The following is a 27,496-nucleotide window of genomic DNA, read 5'->3' as shown; positions in this document are numbered from 1 at the left end:
TGTTTTAAAAACTCTGATGAGCACCTTGTGCACTCACTGGGACTGGACCAATGGGCTAGATTTCCAGTGAAAGTCCAGAGTAGTGCTGAAGGCTGGGTGCTGTAGTTAATGAATGCTGATGGGAAGTTGTCCTGCACATARAAATCCACCATGGTGGACCTGCCCTCAGGCCACCAGAATGCTTGGAAGATCCTCACTGCGGAAGTCATCGAGGCACATTCTTTAATAATSTTCAGCTGCATGAATTGCAGCTCTTGCCTGACAACTTGTTGTCTGTTGTTCTTTSGTGAGTCCATTCAGGTCATCTCTAATAATTTAGAAAATTTCTTGTAACACGTGAGATGACAGAAAAGAGATTTGATCATGCTCAGATTGTACAGTACTCTTCTCACATCCTTGTAGTTTCAGGAGATTCTATTACAGTTATATATATATATATTTATTTGAAGTGTAAATGCTTTTTATTTATTTTTCTTTACAGATTTTTTTTTTAGTATTTGTGGTATTTGAATTTCAAACAACTTCAGTACTTTGAAATATTTTTCAGGGTAGAATTCCTATATTATGGCAGTATTTTCTCTGATCTTACATCTTCAAAATACATATCACAAAAAATAATTTGGATCTGCATTTGCTACACGTGCATGGATAAAGATTGGGCTTCCTGTCCAGATTTTGTCATGGTTCAGCAGTTTGTTGAGCCCATTGTGTGATAGTGTTGTGGTTACTGCGCAGACTGGGAGTAACCATTTGAGCATGAAGCTTTTCAGTTTGCTTCTGAAGAAACTGGAACATCTTGGATGAATTTTTTAAGCTKCACAGTTCTTTTAATATCTTATGATATTTATTGCATAGATCTCTATAAGTTTCCAGTTCATCTTTTGAGGGACCAGTCTGTCTGGAAGAACGAGACAAAACCTTCTATGCAAGTGAGTCCTTCTGAATGTTGTTCAGTGAATTGCTTGAAATAAGCTGCCATAATGTCATGAGAATTTTTTTGCCCATTCCCGCTTACCTAATGCTAAGATCATGGTAATCATGAAAGGGGGAGACTTTGGAGAGGATTTGCTGAGTCCAAACAGTCCTTTCTCTTGTGTTTAAAARCTTCAAAATATGCTCACCACACTGAGACTGAGAGGAGATCGAGAGGTGAAGAGCTTTGACTGTCAAGCATTGTCAATATTGAGGCTAAATAGCATCAAACATGCTCAGTTCTCTTGCTGTCTCTCAGTGAAAATTGTGTTTTAAGTATTTAAGGCAAGGCAAGAATGTAATTTTCCTGAAGTATACAAGTGTAGGTTTCTGGCCTCCTGTCTACCAAAATCTTACACGTGTTTGCTGCCAGAAGGGCATTAAAGATTAAGAAGTGCTTTCTGGAGGTGTTAGAAAAATCACAGAGAAATGAAGTACTGAGAAAATCTTTTTCATCTGAATTGTGGCAACATATTCCCAAAGAAGTAAAAGGATGAAAATAAAGATAGAAAAACTAAACACTTAGTTTTTAAAGAAAAAGGTTTTTTGACATGTTATTTTGAAGATAATGAAATGATTTTCTTTTAAATTGATGAAAGGTGCTGAAATTTGGTTATATAATGGAGAAAAATGAAGTWCAGGGGTAACAGTGTCTTTTATCTGCACAACAAATACAGATGTTTTTTATAAATAGCTTAATTTAGAGCTGCTTTGTAGAAGCCATAGTGCGGCTCTTAAAATGAAAATGAAGAAATGTTGTATTTGAATTTGGATGTGGAGATCTTAGTAGAATTGTCAGCTGTTACGATTGTTAGCTTGAAATGAAACAGATTTAATTGAATGGCTGATTCAGCTGAGCGCGAACTGAGCTTTTTAGTGAGCTACTTTCCATTAAAAAAAAAAAAAGATTAGACTGAGCCTGCTGCATAATTTTACTAAAATAATAAATTCATTATTCAGTTGACCTTTCAGTTCTGCTTGTCTAAATATTTCCCCATTTTAACTGTACTTGGTTTTAGAAAAGAACAGTTCTTAGTGCTGAACAACTGAATACAAGATAACACGATRTTTATCAGCTATGTTATACTGTTTAACAACATTAGGCCAATAGAATACTTATTTAGAGTAGCTGCAGAGTAGGTAAGATGAAGGAGTTTTAAGATCTGAATAGATTTTAATATATATATTTAGGATTAAGTGATAGCATTTCCCTGTCTGTGTATTAGATTTTTTGATAAGATTTTGACCATTTTAAAAGTAATGTTAGAGAGAGAGAAATTGAATAGTTAGTTATTAAAGAGCTGTATGACAGCATGCATCCCTTACCTTTTCAGAGTAATGGTCAAGAATTCATCAGTTTGATATTCTTTCTTGTTGCTGTGAATCAAAAAATCTGAATAGCTCTAGGGCTGGAGTATAAAACTGCAGAATTTTATAAAACTCTCAAACTTTATTTTTTTTTGAATCTGGAACGTTGGTTGTCTCATGACTTGTCCAGGGACAAGTCAAAGAGCTGCATTCTACGGTTTAGGAGATGGAGGGAAGAACAGGAATATCTATAGGATGTTATTTTATAATACATGTAAGTCAAATTAACAGCTCAGCCCTCATGGAAAGAGGATGTCTTACTCTTTTCTTCCCTCCCTATCTCTCTTTCCTATCCTGACATGTAATTCAACCTATTYTCCTGTTGCTGGCTCAGGCATTTGATCAGAAAAAAGCAGATCTGATTCACTGATCAGCAGAACAACTCATACTCTCTTTTGAACTGCTTTGCATATTTTTTGATTCTACAAATGATGGAACATATTGTGTTTTGACTTGCAATAATTATTCATTGAGCAAAGATAGTCTGCAATGGCAATGGCAATGGCAAAATATGAATTCCATGTCTTGTTCTTCAATGAGAAATTCCTTTATCGCTTCACATGGGCTTTTCCGGTAAGATTTTTTGGCTGTATTTCCTGCTTCAGTAAAAATGGTTTTGAATCACAGTGCTGTCCTATAAACTGGTAAGTCATTAGCAGGGCATTTCTCTGATAAAGCAACTGCTCTTGCAATACCAGGCAGTCCATTTTTAATGATAGGCGTAACAATTGCAACATTCTCCTTTGGAAGTTTTATGTATTCCCACAGTGTTTCAGCTGAGGGTCCTACCTACTGATACACTATGTTGCCACAGGGCAGTCTTGACAAAATGACTGAATATAAACCACCTACAGTTTGGGTTACTAAAGCTGTAGAAGGTGCCAAAATCCTGTAAGTTTCTGGCTGTAACTGTTCATTAGCAATGATAGTTTGCCTTGCCCATCGTTCGTGTTGTTCGGTGGATATACTGGATGCTATGATTCTRTATTATTCACAAACCTTAATTTTTGGACCATTTTGGCTGATATTTGGGGCAGTGTTTCAGAGTGATTCCAGTAAGAGAGCTTAAATGAAAAGATTAGAAATGTGCCCATGCTGTGCTGAAAACTACTCTTTAATAGGAGAAACAGTTTTCTAGTAAAGAAAGATTTGGAGGAATTGTCAGATTAGAGTAGCACCCATGTGTTAAGAGTCTGTTCACCACGGTGAAGACTGGTTTCAGAAGAAAACCGTTGTATGTTTGCTGTCTTCCCAGATGAATGGAGTTTTTTTGGTTGTTTTCCAGTTTGCTAATGATAAGGGGTCGCTGTAAGAACAGAATTGTTCTTGTGATCTGTTTTTACCTTCMTAAGATTTATCCTCCAGCTGAGTCTCCTTGGATGTTTTCATGCTAATGTCGGTATCTTGCACGTTGTGTGATTGCAGATGATGGCACTGCTAACCACAAGGAACGTGTTCTGGTGCTGTGGCCCACAGAAGCAAATGAGGAGCTGGAGGTAGTTTGGGATAGGAGACTAGAAAAGTACATATTGCTTCATTTTATTTCTGTGTTCTTTAGGAGCAAATCAGTTTTATATTTTTCCTTTGTGAATATTCCTGTATTTACCTTGTGATGATTTACCAAATGTAATGAATCTTMAGAAATAGAAATAAAATTACTCTCATTAGGACAAGTAACATGGCTGTGTAGTTGTCAGTCAATGTAAGATGGCAAACAGATTTCTGCAACCTGAGTCGAAAAATTAGCTTGGTTGGCTTTCAGGACAGAGGTGTCCTCTGCCTTCTGTTGGGTACTAGGGTACCTCTTAAAGCTTGTTTTGTAAAAGTATGGTATGAAGCAGATAAAGGAATTACACGCATTACATTTTGGCGATAGGTCTTGTAAATGAAGACACCTCTGACACTGAGAATCAGTAAGCCAGGACTGCCCAGGCTGCTGGTGTGACTGCCTAGTAAGATCTCTGGAACAGCATGGGTGTCACGCAGTTATTTTACTTTGCTTGCTTGTAGGCATTTTTACAGTCTGTTGTTTTTTTCCTTTGAAGCTTATTACTATGGAAATGAGGATGTAATTGGTCCGAGCAAAGCTAAGTGGAGTGCGCATTTATTTTGCATAACTGAAATGATTTGCAACTGTTGGGATTTGTCTGGTCAGTTCTGTCTTGGCTGCTTCTGGCCATTTCTAAATTGAAGAAACTTTGGCCAGGTAATGAATTATAGACTTCTAAGGATGAGGAAAGTATAATAATATTATGGAACYGAATTTGACACATCTCTTCCATCTGAATCAGTATGGATATAATGTTTTTAAATAGAGTTAAATCTTCACAGCTTAAACTGTGAAAAATCCATGTAAAATAATTATTTATCACATGTAAGCCAACACCTGTTTAAAATTACACTTGAATTAGTGTACTGTACCTGTTATATTTCTTAAATTATTTCAACCATCTTTTCCATCCTCCAGAAGAACTTTGTTCATGCTGGCTGGTTTATTTTTTATTATGCTGCTGTGACCTTTTAGAAATTATACACTTCTCATATATCAGATTTTTCTACTTTCTGGCATATCAGAGAAAGTAATACTAATCTTTGCTGGGGAGAGATGAGTAAGGATTCTTGGAGAAATGTTCTTAAAAGCTGGATGATATTTTTTTTTACGTTTGGTTTTACAGTGTTTTAAAATGTGACAACCAATTAAGGTTTTTAGAGTAGCATTACATTTGTGGTATTTAAGATTGTCCAAGGTTATGTATCTAAATCTGCAAATACTCAGTTTTTGAATGAGTAACTGGTTTTTGCTGTGTTAAAATCAGTATTTTAAATTATCTTTTTAAAGTAACTTTTTTCATATAACTTCTTTTATATTTTCTTAAAGCCTGCATTCTATATCTTGTAAATGGAATGATTTGCAGAGAGGATGAAGAGACTTACTGGCTTTTGCATTCTACTTAAAGTACAAGGTATTACAGTCAGGCATGTTAGTAGCTTATAAGGGAAAAGTAGAAAGGACAAACCAAATACCAAGGCTGTTTTGTACGGCGAAGAAAAATCTATGACAGAAAAAGACATAAGCAATTACTTCTGTAGAGTCACTTGCCCCAGCTGTAATGAGTTAGTTTGTATTTCAGCTTGATGCCTTCACTCTGTGAAACATTTTAATAAAAAATAATCAGAAGTTCTCAAGGGATATGTGTCAAATCAAATAAGAACACTTAACTCCAGTGATAGATTGATTAATTTGAAGCATAATTTCTACCAATTAAGACTGGTTTGTTTGAAGTCAAGTTTCTGAAGGAATAGGTCTATATAATTTTCCCACCTATGTACTCCTCTGTCAGTGACTTTTAAACTCATAGAATAACAGAATTTAGGTTGAGAGGGAACTTTGAGAGCCATCTAGTCCAGCCTTGTACTGAAAGCATGGCTAACTTCAGCCATTTTTGAAAAAAAGGCTTGTGATCTCAATTATGATTGAATTGATACAAACTTTTCAAAAAAGGTTGTCTAAGTAAAGGCTGGAGAACTTGCTTTCCACACAGATGGATTTTAACATTATATGTCATGTCCAGCGTTAGCTGCTTAGCCTGAACAGTTAACTCTGGACTAGTTATATAGTGTAATATCTGTTGCCTTTTGGGATGACTGTAGGGACATTTGGAAGAGAAATGCAGGGAAGTTGTTTAGGGTAAAAGATAGAAATCCATGAGAAAGGAGATTCTGTTGATGTTGCCACTCAACTTGGAAGAAAACGCTGACATAAGCTATTTCATTTGGGGTTATTTGTGCATAGATTTCCTGTAAGGCAAACTCAGACCGTATTTTTTAAGCTAAGGAGCGATGACGACAAGTTTTTTTTAGGAAGTCTGTTGACAGCTGCTGGAAGCATGCTAAACTGTATTATCAGAGTCTCAATAACAACAAATAATCCTACTACTGCCTTTCATGCAAATATTCCTATAAAATGGAMAAACTCTAATACCTTCATAAGAAACTTACTGTTTGAAAAAAAGACTAAAAGGGAAGATGTTTCGTAGTGTGATTTATCTGTTGTCATTTAGGCCAGAATATCTTCAAGAATATATGAAATCATTTCTGTTTCTCAAAATTCAGCATTTTTTTCCAACTCAGTAGCTCCACTAAAATACTTCAGTCAAATGATTAATAAAGGAAATGGAAAACAATTCACTGCTTTAAAGCTGAGTGCACAGTTGACTGTTACAGTCACGATAATGTGTTTGGATACACAGTGGCTTTGGAATCTGAATGATAAATAATACAGTACTATTAAGCATACGTATATTAGGCCAAGCTTTCAGCAGGTGGATTTCACCGTAACATTTTTTTTTCCCTTCAGAATCTGGCTATTCTTATTCTTATGCCAGGACAATTTAATTGGTACATGTAAATTTGCTGTGAATCATTATATCATTCGATTCCTGGACAGAAGCTTATGGAGTATATGACCTTGCAGTGTGGTGGAGGGGAGGTGGCAGAAAAGGGAGACTGGGGACTTTTTTTTTCTTTCTTTTCTTTTCTTTTTTTTTTTCTTTTTTTTTTTTTAGATAAGTCTAATTTATGTGGTTGATTATTCTGTATTCTGAACTATGGTATCTCAAGAGATTTAGTTTATAATGCTTAGGTATTGCTTATAGGCTACGTGATGTTGGCTGCCATCCCAAGAGTGGGATCTCTGTGCATCTTTTTGCCTTTTTAACAGAGCATAGCAGGTTAGGAGGACTGACTACATAGCTATTCATTAGCTTTTTGATTATTCTTACATCTATATAATCTGAGTTAGACAGCTGCTGCTAGTGAAATGCATTTCATAAAGCTAGGATTTACTAGAGCTATTTTAACGGTTTTACCAGAGTTACATCCTCTGATAATCAATACACAGAATGAAAGTGCCACTCTACAATAGCTTAACTAGCACGTATATCCCATATTTTATACACTGTGATAAGTATTCAGATTTTTGTTCTCCCATGTGCAACTTCCAGCTCCTTGTTTCCTGCTGACATAATTTATGATGTATTACGATATCTGATTGCCCATTGTCTTACCAGTAAATCTACTTCTTTTGTCTCAGGGTCTCACACTGGCAGCCCTCATTCTCCCTTCTTTGGCTCACAGTGTTTCCACTCTTCCTCCAGGTTACCAAAATTCCTGTCGTCTTGTCACATCTCTTCCTTTGCAACCTGTACTACTTTCCTCTCTTTCATGCATCAAGATCAAATACTACATTTTTGGTCTTCTGCACAGTTCTGCTTCTGTGTACTATAATTTCTTGCTCTTCTGGTGCTGCCCGTGGTCTCTCTAATTGCATCCTCCTTGACCTTTCAGAACTCTCAACAATTTCTTTTTTTTTTTTTTTTTTTTTTTTTACTATTTATTATCGGAAAAGTCACTTGATCTCTTGTTCTCTGTTACCCGGTACCTGGGACCCATTTGTTTTGTAACTTTCCTAGGTTTATTTTGTTTCCCTTTATGTTTATGCTTTTCCCTTTATTTTGTGCTTATCTTTGTTTTAATTGTCTCTCAGAATTCATCTGTGGTATCAAACAAGGAGCTGGAAGTTTATTAGTATCATAAGTGCATGGAATGAGCTGTTGTTATGTGACCAGTAATCAACTTGACATAATATATTACAGATTTGAAGTCTGAGAGGTTTGGCTAAGAGTGCTACAATTACCTGATTTCATAGAATCATAGAATCAGTAAGGTTGGAAGGGACCTCTGGAGATCATCTAGTCCAACCTCCCCGCTCCACAGGGTCACCTAGTTATGTTTCCTTTAATTGTCCCTGTTTGATAGTTATGGAATATATGTCTTATTGGAGTGTGGAAATAAATACTTGCTGCAAAGTATACCACTGAGAACACGATAAGAGTTTAATTTAAAAACCTCTCACTTAGAAGTGAAGAGTTGGCTGAAAGAATTTACTATTAGAATCGTAGAATCAGTAAGGTTGGAAGGGACCTCTGGAGATCATCTAGTCCAACCTCCTTGCTCAGCAGGGTGACCTCGAGCATGTTAGACAGGAAATCTTTCATTTGGTCAACCGATCTTTGATTCCTTATYGTGCCCATCTGTCAACATCATTCTTCTAGCTTGGTGGGGCAAGTAGACCTTCACTGGGCAGAACAGAGTAAATGAACAGGTTTACTTTCAACCACTGCAAAAGCCTTCCTTTGGGGACTGAAGCATTATCATGGAATGATAAGGTTGGAAGGGACCTCTGGAGATCATCTAGTCCAACCCTCAGCTTAGCCCATACAGGGATTGAACCCACGACATTGGCATTAGCAGCACCACACTCTAACCAACTGAGCAAAATGAAAAACAATATATTCTAAATGTACTTGTGAGTTTGATTTAAAATTTTGATCTTGTTTTGAAGTTGTAAGCTAGAAACTGCATATTTTGTGGAAATGTTAAGTAGAAAGAATATGCTGCTCAGAAATCTGAATGAGTTTTGATTGCATAAGCAAATATTGTAGATTTGTCACTCTTGGGAAAATAGTGTAATCATTTTGGATATTATTGCTTAAATGAAAGCTCTGCCTGTATGGTGAAGTCATTTTTTAATTCAATCTGATATAATATTTGCTGAGATAAAATGAAATTGCAAAACAGTGAGCTGAGGTTAAAAAAGTGTCATGAATGTTAAAAACTAAAATAATTCATTTTTGTGGCTCTGTTCTGGAGATCCTAGATTTAATCTTTATTCAACTTTATGCTAAATAAAATATAGAATACTGATAAATAACCTGTCTTCTAAAGGTAGAATAGTTTGGTATGGTAGAATTAGAAACTATGAATTGCTTTAGCAATATTAACATTTCTTCAGAAGAAGAAATGAGACCAAGACTCATAGTGTTTTTGGTCTTGTAGTGCATCTTTCCATGGGTCAATAAGTACTGTTGAAATGCCTCTCTCTCTCTTTGTAGCTTTTTTTAAGATTAGAAGGACCGTCTGGTCTGAACATCCAGTGTAGCTCTGCTTGTATGTGTTTCAAGGAAGGGAAAAAATGCTGGAAGTAGAGCATGTCAGTCTTGACTGAAAAGATAACTAATGATTTTCTACCCTCACTGTTTTGTTTGTTTATTTAGAAAGTTTCCTTTTCTGTGCTGTATTTTATCAAGCTTCAACTTCCAGTTACTATGCTTGCTTATCTCTTGTCTGCTAGACTTACGGACCTTTTCTTACCACATGTTTGTTCCACATGTTAATACAAACAAACCATAATTAAATTATAGTTGGCATACTCTTTGGTAAACTAAATAGACCAAATGTAGGAGGCACTTTCTAATCCTTCTTATTTAAGAAAATCCTTCTTATGTAGAATATAAGAAACCCTTACCATTGCAGTCTCTTGTGTCTGCTAAAAGATAAACATTTCTAAGACAATACGATAACCTCTCTAATTTCAGTTGTATTTGTTCACATTTATGGTCACATTAACACTTTTGATACATTGACTTCCTGTACACCTGGGTAGCTGCCATGGTTCCCAACACAGTAAAGCAAAGTTGTTCCTTCTAGGCTAGGAGACCTGAGGCTTTCTCTGCTTTCCTCATTTCCCCCAGTGACTGTGGGGAAGAAAACCCAGTAATGGTTTTCTTCCCATTCTAAGTGTTACACGACTGAAGTTCAAGAGCTGATTTTTCACTGGAAATAGTTGTTCCCTGTTCTTAACTGAATTTGGAGACTTGCTTTGTAAGAACAATTTTGGCATAAATATATTCCATTGAAGATAGAAATTTTTTTATCCTTACACTTTGTTAATCATAATGCCTTGTAATACTTGATCAAGTGTCTTACAGAAGTCTAGGTAGATTTCACCATCATAATTTTTTTAACTCAGAATTCAAAACTGATTAAAGCAGGTAGCTTGGTGAGACCTGTTTTTCATAGAATTATGTATTAACTATCTGAATTCTTTATAGAGATCTCCCAGGATTGACAATTCCTTCAGTTTGAGATTATGATGAAGATGATAGACCTACAATTATCCTGTATAATCTTCAATGTATATAGTTTCCAAAGTATCAAAATTCACCAAAAAGCTGATTATTGTTCACGGAAATCCTTATCTAGTTCTTTTAAAACGCATGCTTCTTATGAGGGTCCTCCTGATGATAAGATATCTTTCCTGTCTGTTTGAAATACTTGATTGCTGTTAGAATGAAAGTACTTTGATCATTGTTTCATAAAGATTATTGGTCTTTTCTCTGAAATACTGATCAGAAATATTGTTGAAGCACTTCCTCTTTTTTGTTTGATTTTGATTATTCTATCATATCTTCATGATTCATCACTGGATGTATGTGGTCACTAATCTATTACTAATGAGTAATTCAGAGATCAGTTTCTTTTTGATCAAAATAAGAGCTAAAACTGAATTCTTCCTTTTTGGAGGCAACATTTTTCAATTAGGTAATTCTTATCTTTAATTCTAGAGAGTCTGGTGATGTATTAGTAGTGTGTCTTGAATATCATCATGCCAGTACATTTAATTTGAAGTATCTCATACTAAAGCAGTTCTCCTTTGCAGTCATCATGCAGAAACAGGCAGCTGTGACATGAGTAGTTTCTTTTTTCTGTCTTCTTTGAGAGTCTCATTCTTCCTAACCTGTGTGTAGTGATTGATTCTTAATATTGCAGCCTTACTAAGTTCTCATAATACTTTCTATATTTATTATAGCAAATAATGTGTAGGCCATCAAAACAACCTTCCTTTCATTTTCCTTGATAATTTTTTTTTGCCTAATACTTACTACTTCACTTTGCTATTACGTTACACATTTTTAGCTAATTTGTTTTCAGGCCATTTTCTCAGGAGTTTTTTTTTTGCTTTTTTCTGAAATGTAGACTGTCCAAAACCTGTAGCATTATTTTCCTGTAGAAGGTGAACCAGAGTTCAGCAAGGCCTCAGTATTTATTTACTTGGATAGCCGCATCTGCAGTTTTCTGCTGTTCATCTTCTTGCAGTTAGGAAAACTCTGTAAGAAGATTACTTATGAATTTGTTTACTGCAGCTACTTTTGTAGTCTGGTAAATGTAATGTAAAGCCATGAAATTAATGCAGATACAGAGCATGAACAGGCGATCATATTCACAAGCAATGCATATCTGCTCAATTTTGTAGTTGTAACCTGTGTTATTGGTATGGATGACATTACCATCAATAAGTGTCACTGGGACAAGAGAAATTTGACAGGAGACTCTTTCTGTCTTCTAAAATTATAGTATCCAATTTAGTATGGAAGTGACCTTAGGAATTTATTTAGTCCAACCTACCACTCAAAGCTGGGTCGCTATTTGAGTTGAGACCAGGTTGCTTGGGGCTTTGTCCAGCTGGGTTTTGAAAACCTTCACGGATGGTGAATCCACAGCCTCTCTGGGCAAGCTGTTCTGGTGCTCGACTGTCCCCATGTTGAAAATCTTTTTGGCCTTATCTCAAGCCAGCAACTCCCTTGTTTTATTGTTATGACCACAGTCTCTTATCTTTACGCTTATCCTCAGTAAGGAGCCTGGCTCTATCTTCTCAATAGCATCCTCGTGGGTACTAGGAGACTTAGGTATTGGAAAACTTAGGTCTCCCCTCAGCCTTCTCTTCTCCAATATGCTGAAGCTCAGTTCCCTCATCTTCTCCTCAAAGGACAAGTACTTCAGCCCCTCAGCCATCTTGGCCCTTTGCAGGTCTGACTGCAGTTCATCAGTGTCTGTCTTGGGAAGCCTAAAACTGGACATAGGATTTTGGATACGATCTTTGTAATGTTGTTACTGTCACTGAATAGCTTTTTAAATGGGATTTCATCTTCTCTCAAGCAAAAATCTAGTCTTATTGCTATATGCTTATTATATGCATATCTCTGGCACTGTAGAAATTGCAGTCAAAATTTTTGAGAATTATCTATATTGGACATTGCTGTGGATTGCATTCACTTATTTCACAGAAAGTTGAGCCACACATAAAATTTAAAAATTCAAAGTCTTAAGGTTTTGGCTTATTCGTATATATTCAAACCCAAGTTTGACTATATGATAAAATATTAACTAAACTAGATGTACCTAAAAACCTTATAAAATCCAGATTTTTTTCCCCTAAATAATCTTTCAATGCCAGTATTTCATTTTTTGCATCCTAGATCTGCCTAGCTTGTTTATTGGTATTACTTACGGTAACTAAATTGTACTGTTACCCCACAATACTTATCTTTTTTCAGGAATACTGAGTTAATATCTCCCATATTATGGGTAGGAATTGGGCATCTAACTCACCATGTTTTGAGCTGAGAATAAACCACTTGTCTGGAATATTACACACATAGGTATATTTTCAATTACAATGCCAGTTGTAAGCATTTCTTTGGTATTTACAATGGTGTGAACAATTGTTACTGAATATCCGTTGGAGACAATTGCTTATGAATATCATGCGTGATTTACTTATTTGTAGGGCAAAAAAGAATTAGTACTGGGTTCAGATGTGTTATTACTTTCCAGAAGTCTGATTTAATGATAACTCTAATTTAGTCTGATTGTACCCTGCTATACTGTCATGCTTAACATTCATATATAATCAGATCTATTTTTCCCTGACAGCTGCTCCAAGCTGGTTTTATGCTGCCCCCAGGAAAATGTTGTAAATTAGATATGGTATCTCGGCACTAACTTCTGCTGATATATTATAAAATGAAATTCTTGCATAACGGCCTATCTTACAACTGAATGATATGATATATTAAGGAAGAATAATGCTATTGTATTTTTAAAAATAATATTTATTTATTCCTATTTTGTTCCTGTGTGTATGACTCATCTAATACTCCATGCTGTGGAGCATGGATAAGATAATGTACTACTTGCTTGTTTGTCCTGCAACTACAACTATCCCTCTTACAAGTTGTTAAAGGCAGTGCACTGTGACAGACTTTCATGATGTTTCTGGTAAGCAGATGTGGGTTACGAGCTTATATTCACCARCTAGTGATGGAAACATCTGTAGCACCCCATTGTTGTTGCTACGAGCCATTCTAGATGAAATAGCGGAATTGGGCTCTGTCCTAGCGGTTAAGTGGAAATTGCATCCATTAAGGGTGTTTATGAGGTTGTGTGTGATATATTTTTTTGCCAGAAATGAGTAGTAAGGTAAAGCTGGTTGTCACCGTTATCACTGATAGAAATAGCTTTTGTGGAGAAAAGATGGAGGAAATAGTTTGGAAAGCACTGTTTACCAAGTTGGTCATCTGTACAACTATGTGTTTTTATCTCTGGATACTTTGTGCAAACTGTAGACAAAGCTAATAGTACACAGGGGGTCACAAGTGTGACAGAGCTGATTTACAGTGGATGCTTTTTTGTGATCCGTAATATATGAAATACTGTGACAACAACAAAATATTTTGATGAGTTTGCTTTTTCTTTATGGGGAAGTAGATAGTTAAAGCTGAAATATGCAGGAGTTCCTTGCAGGAAGATGAAAAGGAAAGGTGGGGGGATCAGCATCCCATAATGTGCTTTGAATAGTAAAGGTAGTTTTCCTCTAACCAAACCAGGAATACTTCATTTGTAACAAATAGGAAGAAAAATGAGAATTTGAGAAGAGATGTAAATCACTGAAACTGTTTAGGTATTGGATGAAGAAGCAAGAAGTCAAATATATGTTATGAACAGACAAGAGAGCAGAAATCTCTAATTTGGACAAAATAATGAGAAAGAGATAACCTAGAAACTTCCTACAGTGACGCTGAGTGCTTGAGTGAGGTTTAGTTCAGCAGCTGCCTCCTCACTTGCCTTAGGTTCAGCTCCGAAGCCAGCCACTTAGAAGTCTGGACTGTTACAGGATAACATGAAGGCACAGAGGTATTCATGGGATATACGTGGATATCCCAATGAGATGGGATGTGTTTGAATAATGAAGCTGAGCACTTGGTTAAAATTTTAGGGAATAGGTTGCTAGACTCACTGTGTAGTTATGTAGTTATGGTCATGGTATGTTTTGGTAATGCAGGAACTAGGAATCCTTTATGTCCACTGTTACTAGAAGCCATTTATGGAATTCTTCAACTAATTGAAAAATAGGGTATAAACAATAAACTACAGAAATATCAACCCTAATCAAAAATATTTTCCCCAAGTAATATATATATCTAGCATGTTTATATTTTGCCTATGTAGATTCAGTCATTTCTGATTCTGCATAGATATTTTATTTATCAAAGCCACTTCTGATTTCCCTTAGAATTCAGTGATACTTGTCACTGCTGGAATTTTGTAATCATGTTTTTCTATATTATATTTCCCTCACTTAGGGCATAGTATGGATGATGCTTAATTAACAAACTGCAAATTATTATCTTAATCCGTTAGTATTCAAATGTCATCTGAAAATTCACTTGTTTCCAAGTGTTTTTTCATTGCAGAAGTTTTTCACTGCATCACTAATGTGTTTTCACAATTCCATGAAAGAAAAGTGAATATGGAGATATGGAGAGTTAAGGCTAGAAAAACTAAAGTCAACCATGTTTTTTAGTTATTAAGTGCCCAATTTTAAACATTTAGAATATRATTTTTCAGAATATTTAGAATTATGTAATGTACTGTAGCTGTTTACGTAGGTTCAAAGCATAACTTATTGACGTCAGCTGCATTTGCAAGTACTACGCACTTCAGCAAATCAGACCTTAGAAAATCTTGACACCCACAAACAATTACTGATGAGTGAAGTTGACATAAGTGATGTTGGGTGAGTCACTTAGGAACTCAGAAGCAGTTCTCCGGAGCAGTATTCTGTTGCCTCAACTAAAAGATCATTCTCTCTCTTCCTGTACTATTCTTTCTCATTCACCTTTCATCCTTTGCATGGACCCTAAAGCTCTTCATTTTCACTTCTTGGTCTTATTTCATTCTCTGCCATGGGTTCATTGGTTCATAGGTATGTGAAAGATATAATAATAACAGTAAAAAATTGTATGGTCATGTAATTAAAGATCTTACACACTTTTCTTACACAGTACATTATAGTATCCTCAGTGTTACAGTATCTCGGGGGACTCTAGTTACTGAAATTAGAATCTCTGATCTTTGTCAAACAGGAGGCAGATTCATATGCAGAAAGACGTTCCTTTACCAGGGGCTATAACATTTTGGGTCCCTGCCCTACAATATGGGAGCATTAAAAATTTAAAGAAAGTCTCGTTTTTTTGGTGTTTTCTTTTGGACAAAATAAAATACTTTTTCCTAAGTACTAAGTAAGAGAACTATGAATAATTCTGGTTAGAAATGTTCCAATTTTCCAGTAAAAGTGAATGCATAACATAATCTCACTCAGTCATTACATTTTTGCAAATTTGTAAGTGATTGAAAGTGGGATTTTTTTGTTAGGAAATGTTAGGCAAACTAATGAGAAATACTGTCAGGCCCAGCTATACATAACTCTAGTTAAAGCATTTGTCTCTTGGTTTAGAAGCTGTCAATTTAATGGAGGATAAAAAAAAATCACTTGAAAAATACCAAGTCATTAATTGCTTGGTATCTGGCAAAGGCCTACACAGCTATTTTTCATTAAAAGAAAATAGTTTCCTGCAGTGCTGAACTAAATATATTAGTCTTAGTTATAACTTGTTATTAGCCACAGTTACAAGGAAGAAACTTATTTTGAAAAGAAAGTTGTATTGCAGTGCTCTGATTCAGGCTGCCGTGCTTACTTATATCAGCAATTTAGCAATGTCTTAGTCAAGCACACTTAACTACATGCTTAAAATGACCTTCTGAGCAGGAGCAAACTTACGTATGGGCTAAACTACTTTGGTAAGCTGTAGCCTCAGTAATTTACAGAATTTTGTATAACTGTGGATGCCTAAGTTAAGCAAGACCATATATTAATTTCTCATTGTATATTGAATCCTTCTGTCTCCCTCTTTCCCCTTCGAGAGCTTTTGCTCTGTTTTGTTTGATACGTAAGTTCTCATGGACAGTGTCTGTACCATCTTATGGATATGCACAACATTTATTCTCTTAGGAATGAGAGTGAGCCTAAACTCACGAAGTAAGGATAATGGATAAAGGTCAAGCTAGATCCTCATAAGCCTGATTAGATTTACATGTACTCTCACACTTTCAGTAATAAAAGAGATCCTACGTTGTTTTAAGTAACCATAAATATCTTAAATTCAATCATAAAGCATAACATTCTTCTCAACCAGTTTTAGCTATTGAAATATTATTCATCTAGGAATGGAATTTATCTTGCATAACTTTAGGTGTCTGCATCTAAATTAGTTGTGTAGGGTCCCATACAGTCAAATTAATATTGTCAGTAGAGTATAGGGGGAGGTATATTGCTTTCTGAAGAAGTATTCTACATTTGGTTAAATGAACTGTACCCAAAGCCTAATTTACCCTACCTAAGCGATGGAATCTACATGACTAGCTCATCTGTAAGCACCTAGATTTAGGTGGGATTAATTCAATCCTCATTTAAGATATTTGTCTAGATTTCCTCTATAGCAAGAAGTGAACCACCTTCTTTCTGTATTTTTGTCTTTCTGTATTAACTTTAGTCGTCTAAGAGTCCTGAAGGAACTTGGTGTCAAATTGCAGAACTGGATCCTTAGGTGTGAAACCCAATATCATAACAAACAGGCCCTGTGCCAGAGGACTGATCCTGCGAACCAGTGAGACTGAATTTCATTAATATGTCGAGTGTTTGATAGTGAATAAGATCATTGATAAACATAGCCTGTTTGGAAAGAGCCAGAGTGGGTTCTATAAACAGAAAACCTGTCTATTAGTGAGGGAATAAAGGGGATCCAGTGAATATAATTTTGAATGGTTTCTCAAAAAGCCTTTGTCGAGATTCCACGACATAGGCCATTAAGCAACGTTGCCACAGGTTTGGAAGAATGAACCTTTTATGGTTTCAAAACTGTTTAAAGGTTAAGAAAAAAAGATAAAGCTTAGTGCTCATTTTCCAAGAAAGAGAAGATTTAGTAATGGTTCACTGCAGGTCAGTGCTCAGAGCAGTTTTATTAGAAATGTTCATCGGTAGCCTGGAGAAAGGAGTGCACAGTGAAATCCCCAAGTCTGCAGATGGTAATAAGGCCTTGTGTGTAGCTGAATACCGTGCTGGTGGCAAGGAACTCTAGAAGGACCTTACAAAGATGAGAGACTAGCAAATAGGTGGCAGATGAAATTCATTGTAGATAAATATAAGGTAGCATGTCAAGGATAAGATAATGTAGACTGTACCTACATAGAGCTGGATGTGGAAGTGCCTATTAAAGCTCAGGAAGGGATCTTGGAATTATGGTTAACAGGCCTCCAAAACCATCAGTTCAGTGTGCGTTAGCCGAGGTGGGGGGGCAGCATTTTTCTGCTATATAAAAACTTATTTTCCCCCTACTTTACATACTGGTGCAGTTCTGGTCTTGGTTTCTTGAGAAAGAGGTACCAAAATGAGAGACAGCACATGGAAGAGCAAATGTCCCCTGATTCCAGCTCAGATTCAGCTTGGTAGGATTCAGTTTCAGATCAGTACATGCTGATATCTTATTTTCAAAACTATTCCTTGGCAAATAATCTGCTTTGATGAAAAAATAAGAGAGTGTAATAGCTGTTTTTTTTCATACTGCTATTTTAGTTTTTACTGGCAAGGCTGAAAGGGAAAAGAAGATAACTTACTATTTTCATTTGCATTTTCATTTTTTGCTTAGTGGGTTTGTGTTTTGTCTTAAGTAGATGGTTAAACCCCAAAGGAAGAAGCAACTTAAATATTAAATGGTCTATATCTGAGTAACTTCAGATGAGTGCTTTGCTCCTTGCAATGAGAAAGCTAGAGGGACAATAACCATAATAAAAATAAACACACAAATTATCCCGAGCAATTGTTTTAGTTCAGTAGCTGTCATCTTATCTAATATAAAATTATAGGGAGTAAGCACAATAGAAATAATTGGTATGATTAAATATGAACAAAGTGCTTCATAGCAAAATAAAGGAAGAATACATTATTACTGGTTTGGTTACCAAAGTGCAGGGTAATGTTTTACATTCACTAAAGTTGTTAAATCCTCAAGTTATTTAAAACAGAGGATTGCATATAATAAAAAATGGTAGGGTAGATTTTTCTCAAAAGGATATTAAGCTCTGTGGTCCTTGGTGCTGCAACTGGTTCCTAAAGCTATGTGTATGGTAGGGTTAATGCAGCAAATTCAAATTAGAATTCACAGTGCTGAGTATCATCCATCTTACTTGCCAGGGTTGAACACGCTAGAAAATGGCAACCTTAGGCAAACAGGTAAGATAATTATTCTACTTCATACCACACTTAAGATCCTTAAATAAAAGGCAACAGAGCAAAATTTAACTATTTAAGAACATAAAATCTCTAGAGCTGCCCCTTTTTGATGTAGCTGCACTTTGCAAAATCCTAGAAAAACTGGTATGATGACATTAAAAAGTAGTTCAAATTAATGAATACTGGTACCATTTGCTTATGTTTGGCATGTAGTATTTTATATTCCCTGATAAAGCAGAATGAAGATGGTGAGGTACAAAATGAAGAAGCTGTTCAGGAATGTTCTGAGCAGTTCTTCAATCCTTTTATAGGAGTGATTTACACGTGAGGATCATATATGCAGCCAAACACCATATTAAAAAGAAATACTGAAGAAATTTGGTGTAGTTCTTTTTTAAAAGGATATGCCTAGCTTGCTTAAGAGTAACCAGCAAAGTTCCTGCAAATAGCAGGGTTTTGAGTGGGGAACAGCTCTCTTTCTCAGAGGTTTGTTTGAGTCTCTTGTCTAGCAGCAGAGCATTTCTTACAAGTAGAAGACTGAGACCATAAATTAAAAAAATCACAGCTGGTATCAAATGCAGACATAAAAGCTAAAATTGTTGTTAACCTCTCCCCATAATTGGTGGTATGTCTTCATAGCAGCATTTCACACACAAAAATAGCAGGCAAGTTTGTGCACTTCTCTTCTGGCAAATAGCTTTCCTACCTGCAGACCACTTTTCCCTTGTCTACTTAAAATATCTATAGTACTTGTAGGAACAAAACAGTGTTTTCTAAGAAGCCAATATTTTTTTATGATATTAAACAATGTAGATTACGTATTTTGAAAGAGCATTAAAAGAGAGAAGTAGAAAATTAGATAATGGAGAGAAAAGACATCTGACAAATATTTGGGGTCATGAAAGAAAGCAAAATCTAATTTTAGTTTCCTCACAACCATCCAGAGGAAGCTCTGCCTTCACACAGCACAGCAGTGGCTGGTAGCAGAACATCTCAAAAAGTGACATATGAGGTTCAGGTGAAATGGTGATATTTATTTGAAAAAAAATCTTCAAATAATGCCATCTCAACCTCAGAAGTTTCTCACTGTGGGCAGACAGGCTCAGGAAAAAAAAAAAAGTCTTTTAGGAGTTCATGATTGTCCTTGGTTGAGTCAGGAATCATGGAAAGTCCTGACATTGTACACAGTGAAAATATTTTTTCTTTTCTAGGTAATTCTGCTTATCTTACTCTAGCTTCTGTCTCTTCGTGTCTCTGTTTGCCTTGCCCCCTTGCATATACATTTAGTTGAGGACTATGAGGAGACTTTACACAAACTGGTTGATAATACAGCCAAGGAAGGATAAGGTTAGTCAGCATTTCTGGAGAGATGGAGAGTGCACATCAGGTGTCAGTAATGGCTTCAAGAAGCACTTACTATTTCTTAGTCAAAGAAGACTGAACACCTGTGTGGGGATACTTTAACTTAGTAAAATACTAACTCTGTTTTGATGCAGACTGTATATATATATTTTGACTATAGAAAATGAAAAGGAAAAATTTTATGGATATGGAAGAATCTTTTTCCTCAAGCCATCTTCTAAGCTCATGCGTATTTACTTTTGTTGTCCTCTCTTTGGAACACACTTTACTGTGCTCTCCAGTATTGGCCAGACTATTAAATATTTTAATTGACTAATTGAATTTATTGTGATGACATAGAACAGATGGTACTTGTACGTTATTTCAAGGTATCATTGTCATTGCCGGCTTCTTTGGTTCMTCTGCCTTTCTTTTTCTAGTCACTGAATTCATTTGTTTGAAATTCCCACACAGCACAATAGGTTTTAAACCTCTTTTTGRTTCTCTTCATGCTGCTGAAACCATGGAAGATTGAAGATTCATGTAAGTGCTTATCTGATTTCAGTTTCCTAAAATAAATATAAAAATTCTATATTAAAAAAAAACTACCATAAACTGTGTTCAAATAAAAAGCACGTGAAAAAGAAGACTAGCAAAGGTTGTATAGACTATTTTTTAAAACTAGTTTTAAAAAATGTCATTTTGAAGGAGATTGTTCTAATATTAATAGGTGTTTACTCTGCAGAAATATTGGTGATAAGAATATGTTTGTGAGTAGAAGTATTTATAAAACAAACATAACTTTGAGTTTTCAGAGCTAAACAATTTATTCTTCTATCTTTAGTTCCTGTAGGTTTACAAAGCTGATCTCAGCWCTCTTTTTTTTTATTGGTTTTGGTCTGATGTTGCTCACTTAGGCCCAGCCTTGAGTGGGAGGTTGGATCAGAAAACCTCCAGAGGTCCCCTCCAAACTATATAATTTTATGCTTCTAAGATTTTTACCTGCCAAAGTGCTAGGTTTTTTTTACTTAGGAATATCATTGCTGTTTCTTTATTCTGGTCTTTCATCAAGTCTTTGTATGAGAAATAAAACTGTGCTGCATGTGTGTGTGAAGAGGACAGATAAAGGACTTCAGGAATAGTTAGAGTGTTTCAGTTGTGCCAAAAATGAAGAATGAAGACATTACATAATTAAATAGTCTAAACCATTCTTCTGAACTCTAAGGTTGCATCAGAATCTGTTCAGTTGTTTAAAGTTGAAAAAACAATGAATTACATAAAATGTAAATTGTTTGGCCTTAAAYGTCCCTAGGCCTTGGAATGAACTAGTTTATTGCATCTTACGATTTAGAATTACTGATTTWGTTACTCCATAGTAACTTTTTAATGCACTTCTAAATACAGAAATTGCATGAGTGAGCAAATAATTGTGGTTCCCTTAATTGGAGAAATTCCATGGTCTTTTTCAGAGAATTAYGTTTTGATCATGTTCATATTCAGTACAGAACTGTAATGTATCAAGCTATAATGAAAAGGAGCAAGATTCTCAATAAATGCTAACAGTTTGTATTTGGTCTCCAGTACTGACTGATCATATTGACTCCTTGCAGTGCCTCTGCAGACTGAGAAGTACTTTTATCCCCGTATTTTATAAGATACACACAGAGTTACAGAATAGATTGGTTAGGACAATATGTTTGGKATTCAGAATTTCTAGAGTTAGGCAAGGATGGAACTTTTTACAAAGAGAAGTTATGTCTAAAGAAGACCCTGAAGAGTCTGTTGAATTGCAAGTGCAATGCAGGTTTTGTGAGAACAGTACCTCCAAATGGATATTGGAATGCTTCTTTCTGATCCCAACGGCCTCATTTCCTTYACGGTAAACTGGTGTTCGCATAGAGAATAAGACTATGATGACCATTACTGTTTTATGTGCTAAGCTGATCAATGCATAACCTGATTATCACAGATAAAAACAGCTTCTTATTTTACATGTGCAAAAGATAGTTTTTCTAAACCATAATGCTTTTTTGTGCTTCCAATATGAAAATCTATATGCATTATCTCTTATCTTTATTTGAAGATTATCACACAAATTATATAATCCTCTTCAATATTGTATTAGTGCTTTTGGGAGCAAAAAATTTTGACTTTATATTTTGCAATTGCATATCTCAGTTTTTGAGCACCTGATTTAAAAGTATAGGTTTCAATATCTGAGCTAATGTTAAGCAGGAAACAAACATTTTCCAGAAGTGTAAAATGATAGTTACAGTTTTGTGATCAGTTACCCTATCCAAATAATCAGTTTTACATATTCAGACAAGAACTTTTTATCCTTCTTAGGGGCAGAAGAGGATTCAGAATTAAACTACTTTTTTCCCCCTATGATAGACACTGTCATTTARAGTGATCTTCCACTGCTCATGTTGGGATGTGATTTGATGTATGTACCAGAATTCCATTCTCATGAGTGTACTGCATAGGTTAGTTTTAGAATGTTTTTTGCACGTTTCTTGCAGGTCCTATTTTATTCAGAGCCAGTAAGTTCCATCCATTCCTGATTGCTCGTAAGGTACCTAGCAATGGTAATTTTCAAAATTTTGAAATCATTAGTGATCTAGTGGTGGTGCACTAAAAGCTCTGCATCCAGTTTTCACTGGTGACTCACAACGCGTAGAAGATATGTGAGGAAGACCTGGGGCAGGGCACAAGTCTCACTTGACTCCCAGCTTCATGCTCCTCAACAGTGCTGTCTGCATCTCTAGCTTTTCRGGACAATGTGATGCTCTCTCCCTAGATTGATCTGCAAGTGTAGTAGGGCCCAGTGACCCTACTAAACTTGTTTTCCCGGGACAGTGCTGGATCCAGAGACACCACAATATTTTAAAAAATGATACAAAAATCATCTTTTTATACAAATAAGATTTTTTTTTCTTAAAAAATACGGAAGCCTGTTTCACTGACTTTAAAGACAGTGCCTTCATGGTCCAGAAGTTAAGGCAGAAAAAGCAATCAGGACCGGACTGCACTTCACAGTGCTGACAGTGGGGGAGGCACTGCAACTTCTGAATTAAATCCTGTGTAACTGCTCAGTGTTTATTCTTAAATGCTGTATAATCAAATAGTAATTATGTCTTGTGGATCAAATTGCAATTATCTTCGCATTTCCATCCCTTTCCAGTCATCTCCCTGTATGAGAAAGCTGAAAATTATAATGTAATTATAGGATTTGTTTTCTGTCCCATAAGTGCTCATGCTTATCAATAGATACAGGAAATCTTTTAAGAAAATCTAAATTAGTTATTTAGCAAAAGTAAACTTTCTAGCTGTTAGCCTGGATCAGGACTGGATTAATGGCTGGGACCGAGCCTTCATGGGTATTTTTGCAGATCCTGGGTCACAAGTCTGGGAATGGTAGCAATGGGAAGAATGGGAAAAGATAGATMCTTATTTTAGAGATGGAAGAGAAAGATATTTATTGTAATGAAATGACAGGTGTCAAAGTGCATGTGAGATGGTGTGTCTGAAAGAAAAATATTTTAACAGCTACTGTAAATTCACGCATACAGATATATTAGTGTGAAGCCAAAATGCTGTACAACTGAATGAAATTGAAATCACTCTTCCCAAACTGTCAATCATCTATTAGCTTTATAAAACCAACATACTTTGAGTATATTAAGACTGTTTGGTGATCAGTAATAGGTTCTCTTTTGTGGTAGGCTAGCAGATGGTTTGCTTGGATATCAGTTAGAATTTATTCCTAAACTTCAGGTTTTTTTACATTCTGTTTTGCTGTGGGCTAAGAGAGAATACCTTATAAACAGGTGCAAGGATTTATAGTTAGGCTAATTTAACATTCTAATTAAAATACAAGACAGATGTTATTAGTCCATTTACAATGATAGCAATGGTCATAGTGCAAATGAATTATTACAGAAGAGCCTCCTTAATAGTCGTTAACATTGTAATGTGTGAAGTTACTCAATAAGTAAATCATTTTTTCAGATTGTTACCATATACAGTATGCACAGAGCTAAACTAACAGAAGCTAGGCCATAGTCAATTTGACTATTTCACCAATGGACAGTTGTACCCACAATTAAAACAAGCTAACATCAGCTCAAGCCAGTACCAGCCAGAGACTCTGCACTGTCTGACTCATGGTCACTGCAGCCAAGGCTGCCCCAAGSTTATTATCCATAAAGCCTATATAATAAGGCTTTATATAATAAGCCTTATTATATAGGCTTTATGGATATTATAGTTCACTTTCATATTTTTATTTTGCTGCTCAATAGTGTGAATGTGTAATACTGATGAAGTTGATTGTGAGTGCTTACCAAGGAGGACCAATTACAGAGACATTTCTATAGCATTTAAATGAAAGCTACTTTCTTATATCTTAGGATGTCTTAGCTGTAAAGCACAGAAAGGCTCATTGTTTAGTGAAATTTCATCATAGTAAAATACAAAACATATTAACCTCTCTTATCACTCACTTGGTGTAGACAAGACCTTACTTGCCTTAACTAGAAAGTTTAAACTTTTCTGATACTTCAAGGAGCAAGAAAATGAAAATGTACATGTGSCACAGATCTGATGACTGAAAGAATGCTAGCTTTATACCTTCACTCTGCAGAGAAAATTCTAGTTTAAAGGCTTTGAGTGTTCCTTATAAATCAGTAGAAGAATAGGATTCTTGAAGGAACCAACTACAGTTTGCAAATGTGCTGCAAGCTAGTTTAATTTTTTCCTTAAGGTCTAGTTCTTCAGAGTATGTGCACTTATCCTAAACATAAAATCAGTAATTAATTCTTGGCTCTAAAATTCATTTTTAAGCACATTTGTCTGCACTTATGAAAATAAAATAGGAAATACGATTTTTTTAACAGAGGCGTTGAAAAAAACTTTATTAACCTAATTTCTTGTAAATTCATTTTTTAACAGTGATACTGAATGGCAAATTGAATGCTAGTCAAAGTTATCTGTTATCCCAGTTCAGTATCTTTCCTCTGCAAAGTAGCAATRTTAATGCTTTTGTGGTTTAATGGTTTTATGTGATGGAGACACACAATGCAATAGGTTCGCTGTCTCCATTGTGTCTCATCTGTTCTCTAGGGGATGGTCACTGAGCTGATGATGCATGTACATACTGAAAAATTAGATGTTCCTTTGTTAGCACCTTACTTTTTCTCCACCTACATACTTGTCCAAGTGTTCTTAAGAGAAGTCCTAATTATCAAGTGCTTTTGAAGTCTGGAGAATTAGTACTAATTAGCACACATATGATTCATTAAGAATGTACAGTTTTTGTTGATATCTTCTTACAATGCAGTTAATCCCCTTTTCCTCCTGTTGTTGCTAGCRGAACAGTTGGAGCTCTAGAGACAAAGGGCCACTCGCAGGTCATTTGCAGAGAATATCCTGAATATCCTGATTGAGACAATTAGACATGTAATGTCCTAGACAATATTAATAAAATAAGAGTTTTGCTGTTAGTAATAATGCTAATACCCACAGTGCTTGTCTTTTTGAATTGTCTGTATGATTACACATATATATACAGCCATGTGATTTTTAATAATTCTACTAACGTGGTGTGAACGCTGTCCATCTGACCTCCAGTAACTGTAATATCACACTGAGGAAGGTAAGTACTTATATCACTGAGTTAATGTGGGTACTTCTGTTTCTCTTCAGTTYAGACTTTAAGAAGTTAACCTCAGTTCTATCTTACTTCCTGCTTAATATTATTGTTTAAATTACTTGACTTTTTCTGATCTGCCTATATAATTCTATGTACTTTACATTCCCAAATTATTAGTATTCTAACGTGATGTGGGGCTTTTTTGTTTGTTTTTGAAAACTTGTCCTCCAGGTRTTTGTATGTATGTATATATGTATATATATAGTGTGTATGTTTGTTTATATATTTATTTTTATATATGTCATTTTGATTTGAAGAATTTTGAAATTCCATGACAAACTTTTTTACCTTATAATCCCTTTGTCAGAGTGATTATAGTACTGAATAGAGAATCAAATTGAATCTCTTGGGATGTTATTCATGTGACCAGTTTTTGCTTTTTTTAATTAGGTGAATTATGCTCCTAACTTTTCATTTTCTTCTTTTTTTCCATCACTTCACTTAAATGAAGCCAGAGCTGCTGTTCTCCCTTCTGATACAGAGATAATCCTCAACTRTGTTTGCAAATGTGTTTCCTGACACTGAGTCGTGTTTTCGTAGAAACAGTTTATGTGATTGAAAGACATTAAATCTTCCCTTTGTTAATTTCTTATGTAACTGCTATTTTCTCACCACATATGTTGTAATAACATAGTGCTCCAAAGCCTATTAATTAAACTCCCCTCTTCTATACAGTAGCATGCTCTACTGCCGGTTTTGTCACACTGAGTTGTGGAGTACAGAGAGAAGTACTTGGGCTTTGGAGGTTTTTAGAAAAACACTTTTTATGGATAYGGTAAAAATAGCAAGAGAGGGGAGAATATTTGCAAATGGCTGAAAAGTGAAATAGAYTGGGTTTTTTTATTGCATCTTTCTACATGTAGATTTGTCAATTGGTTGATACAACTTAACTCCAAATGCATATACAAGATAGCAGTCTACCCTCCTGTGCAGGTGGCACCGAACCACTGGAAGTGTAGGAGAATGCCCTCCAAGGACGTAGCTAAAAGGGGAGAAAGAGGTGACTTGCTGCTAAATGCAGAAAGTGACAGGCTAAAGGAGAAGGTTGTGTAATTCACTAACCCTATATTTTATATTAAAGGTAATCTTTAAAAAAAATCTGGATATTTTTATTTTAATGAAAGAATTTTTTTTTAAATGAAGTTAAACTGTGAGAAGTTGCTGTAAACCAGATTTTTAAATGCCTTTCCTACAGGACAAATGTAAAGTGTTCAGAAGCACTTGAAAGCTCATAATGGAAAAAGAGTATTCTAGTGCTGCTGCTTTTTGCACAGAGTAGTTTCATGCAAAGTGGATTTGAACTTGCTTTTCACACTCTAGATGGTCATTTCACACATGTGAAATGATTTCTTTGCTTCTTTACTGACATAACATGTCATGTTTTTACAGCATGTTGTTAGTCACATGTTGTTGTTGGTGATGTGTGCCCTGGACTTCCCTGAGCAATGGGCAGAACTTCCTGGCATAATTAAACTTGTATTGTAGGTTCTTCCTTTTCCTTTGAACTATCTCCTCATTCAAGATATCATTCACTGATGATCTGACAAACTCTCATTACCAAAATGATGATTTACCTTTAAAGGCAGTATCTTTACTGAATGTTTTGTCAGCCTGAAAAGTCCTGATAAATATAAAAATCCTTATGTTCTCTTTCCTTGTCCTTCCCCTTTCCAGGCATTATTTCCAGCTAGAAAACAAAACAAAACAAAAGTAAGAAAAAAAAGAAAAGTGTGAGTTGTGTAGCAGCTCTRTGTAAACAGTTTCAGTACACAAGTTTGTGCCAAAATATTCTT

General features: G+C 35.4%; 1 protein-coding gene across 4 annotated transcripts in view; it reads left to right on the top strand.

The window, feature by feature from the left end:
• The window catches only part of SLC36A4 (solute carrier family 36 member 4), a 129,169-nt gene that overhangs the window by 62,890 nt on the left and 38,783 nt on the right, over positions 1-27,496 (top strand). Inside the window, exon 11 of one of the 4 annotated variants that reach the window (XM_085310234.1) lies at positions 3,766-4,003. The exons of 2 other annotated variants lie outside the window; for them this stretch is intronic. In XM_085310234.1, coding sequence (XP_085166360.1) covers positions 3,766-3,953 — 188 coding nt within the window. In that variant the 3' untranslated portion in view covers positions 3,954-4,003. Of the gene's footprint in view, positions 1-3,765; positions 4,004-27,496 lie in introns of those variants that run through there. One more of the 4 variants, XM_085310235.1, reaches the window with a different exon arrangement.

The sequence above is a fragment of the Rhea americana genome, unplaced genomic scaffold, assembly GCF_003343005.1.
Source record: "Rhea americana isolate MKP2758 unplaced genomic scaffold, rheAme1 scaffold_314, whole genome shotgun sequence".
NCBI lineage: Eukaryota > Metazoa > Chordata > Aves > Rheiformes > Rheidae > Rhea > Rhea americana.
The sequence above is the reverse complement of the archived record's forward strand: the minus strand, read 5'-3'. Positions and strand labels throughout refer to the sequence as shown.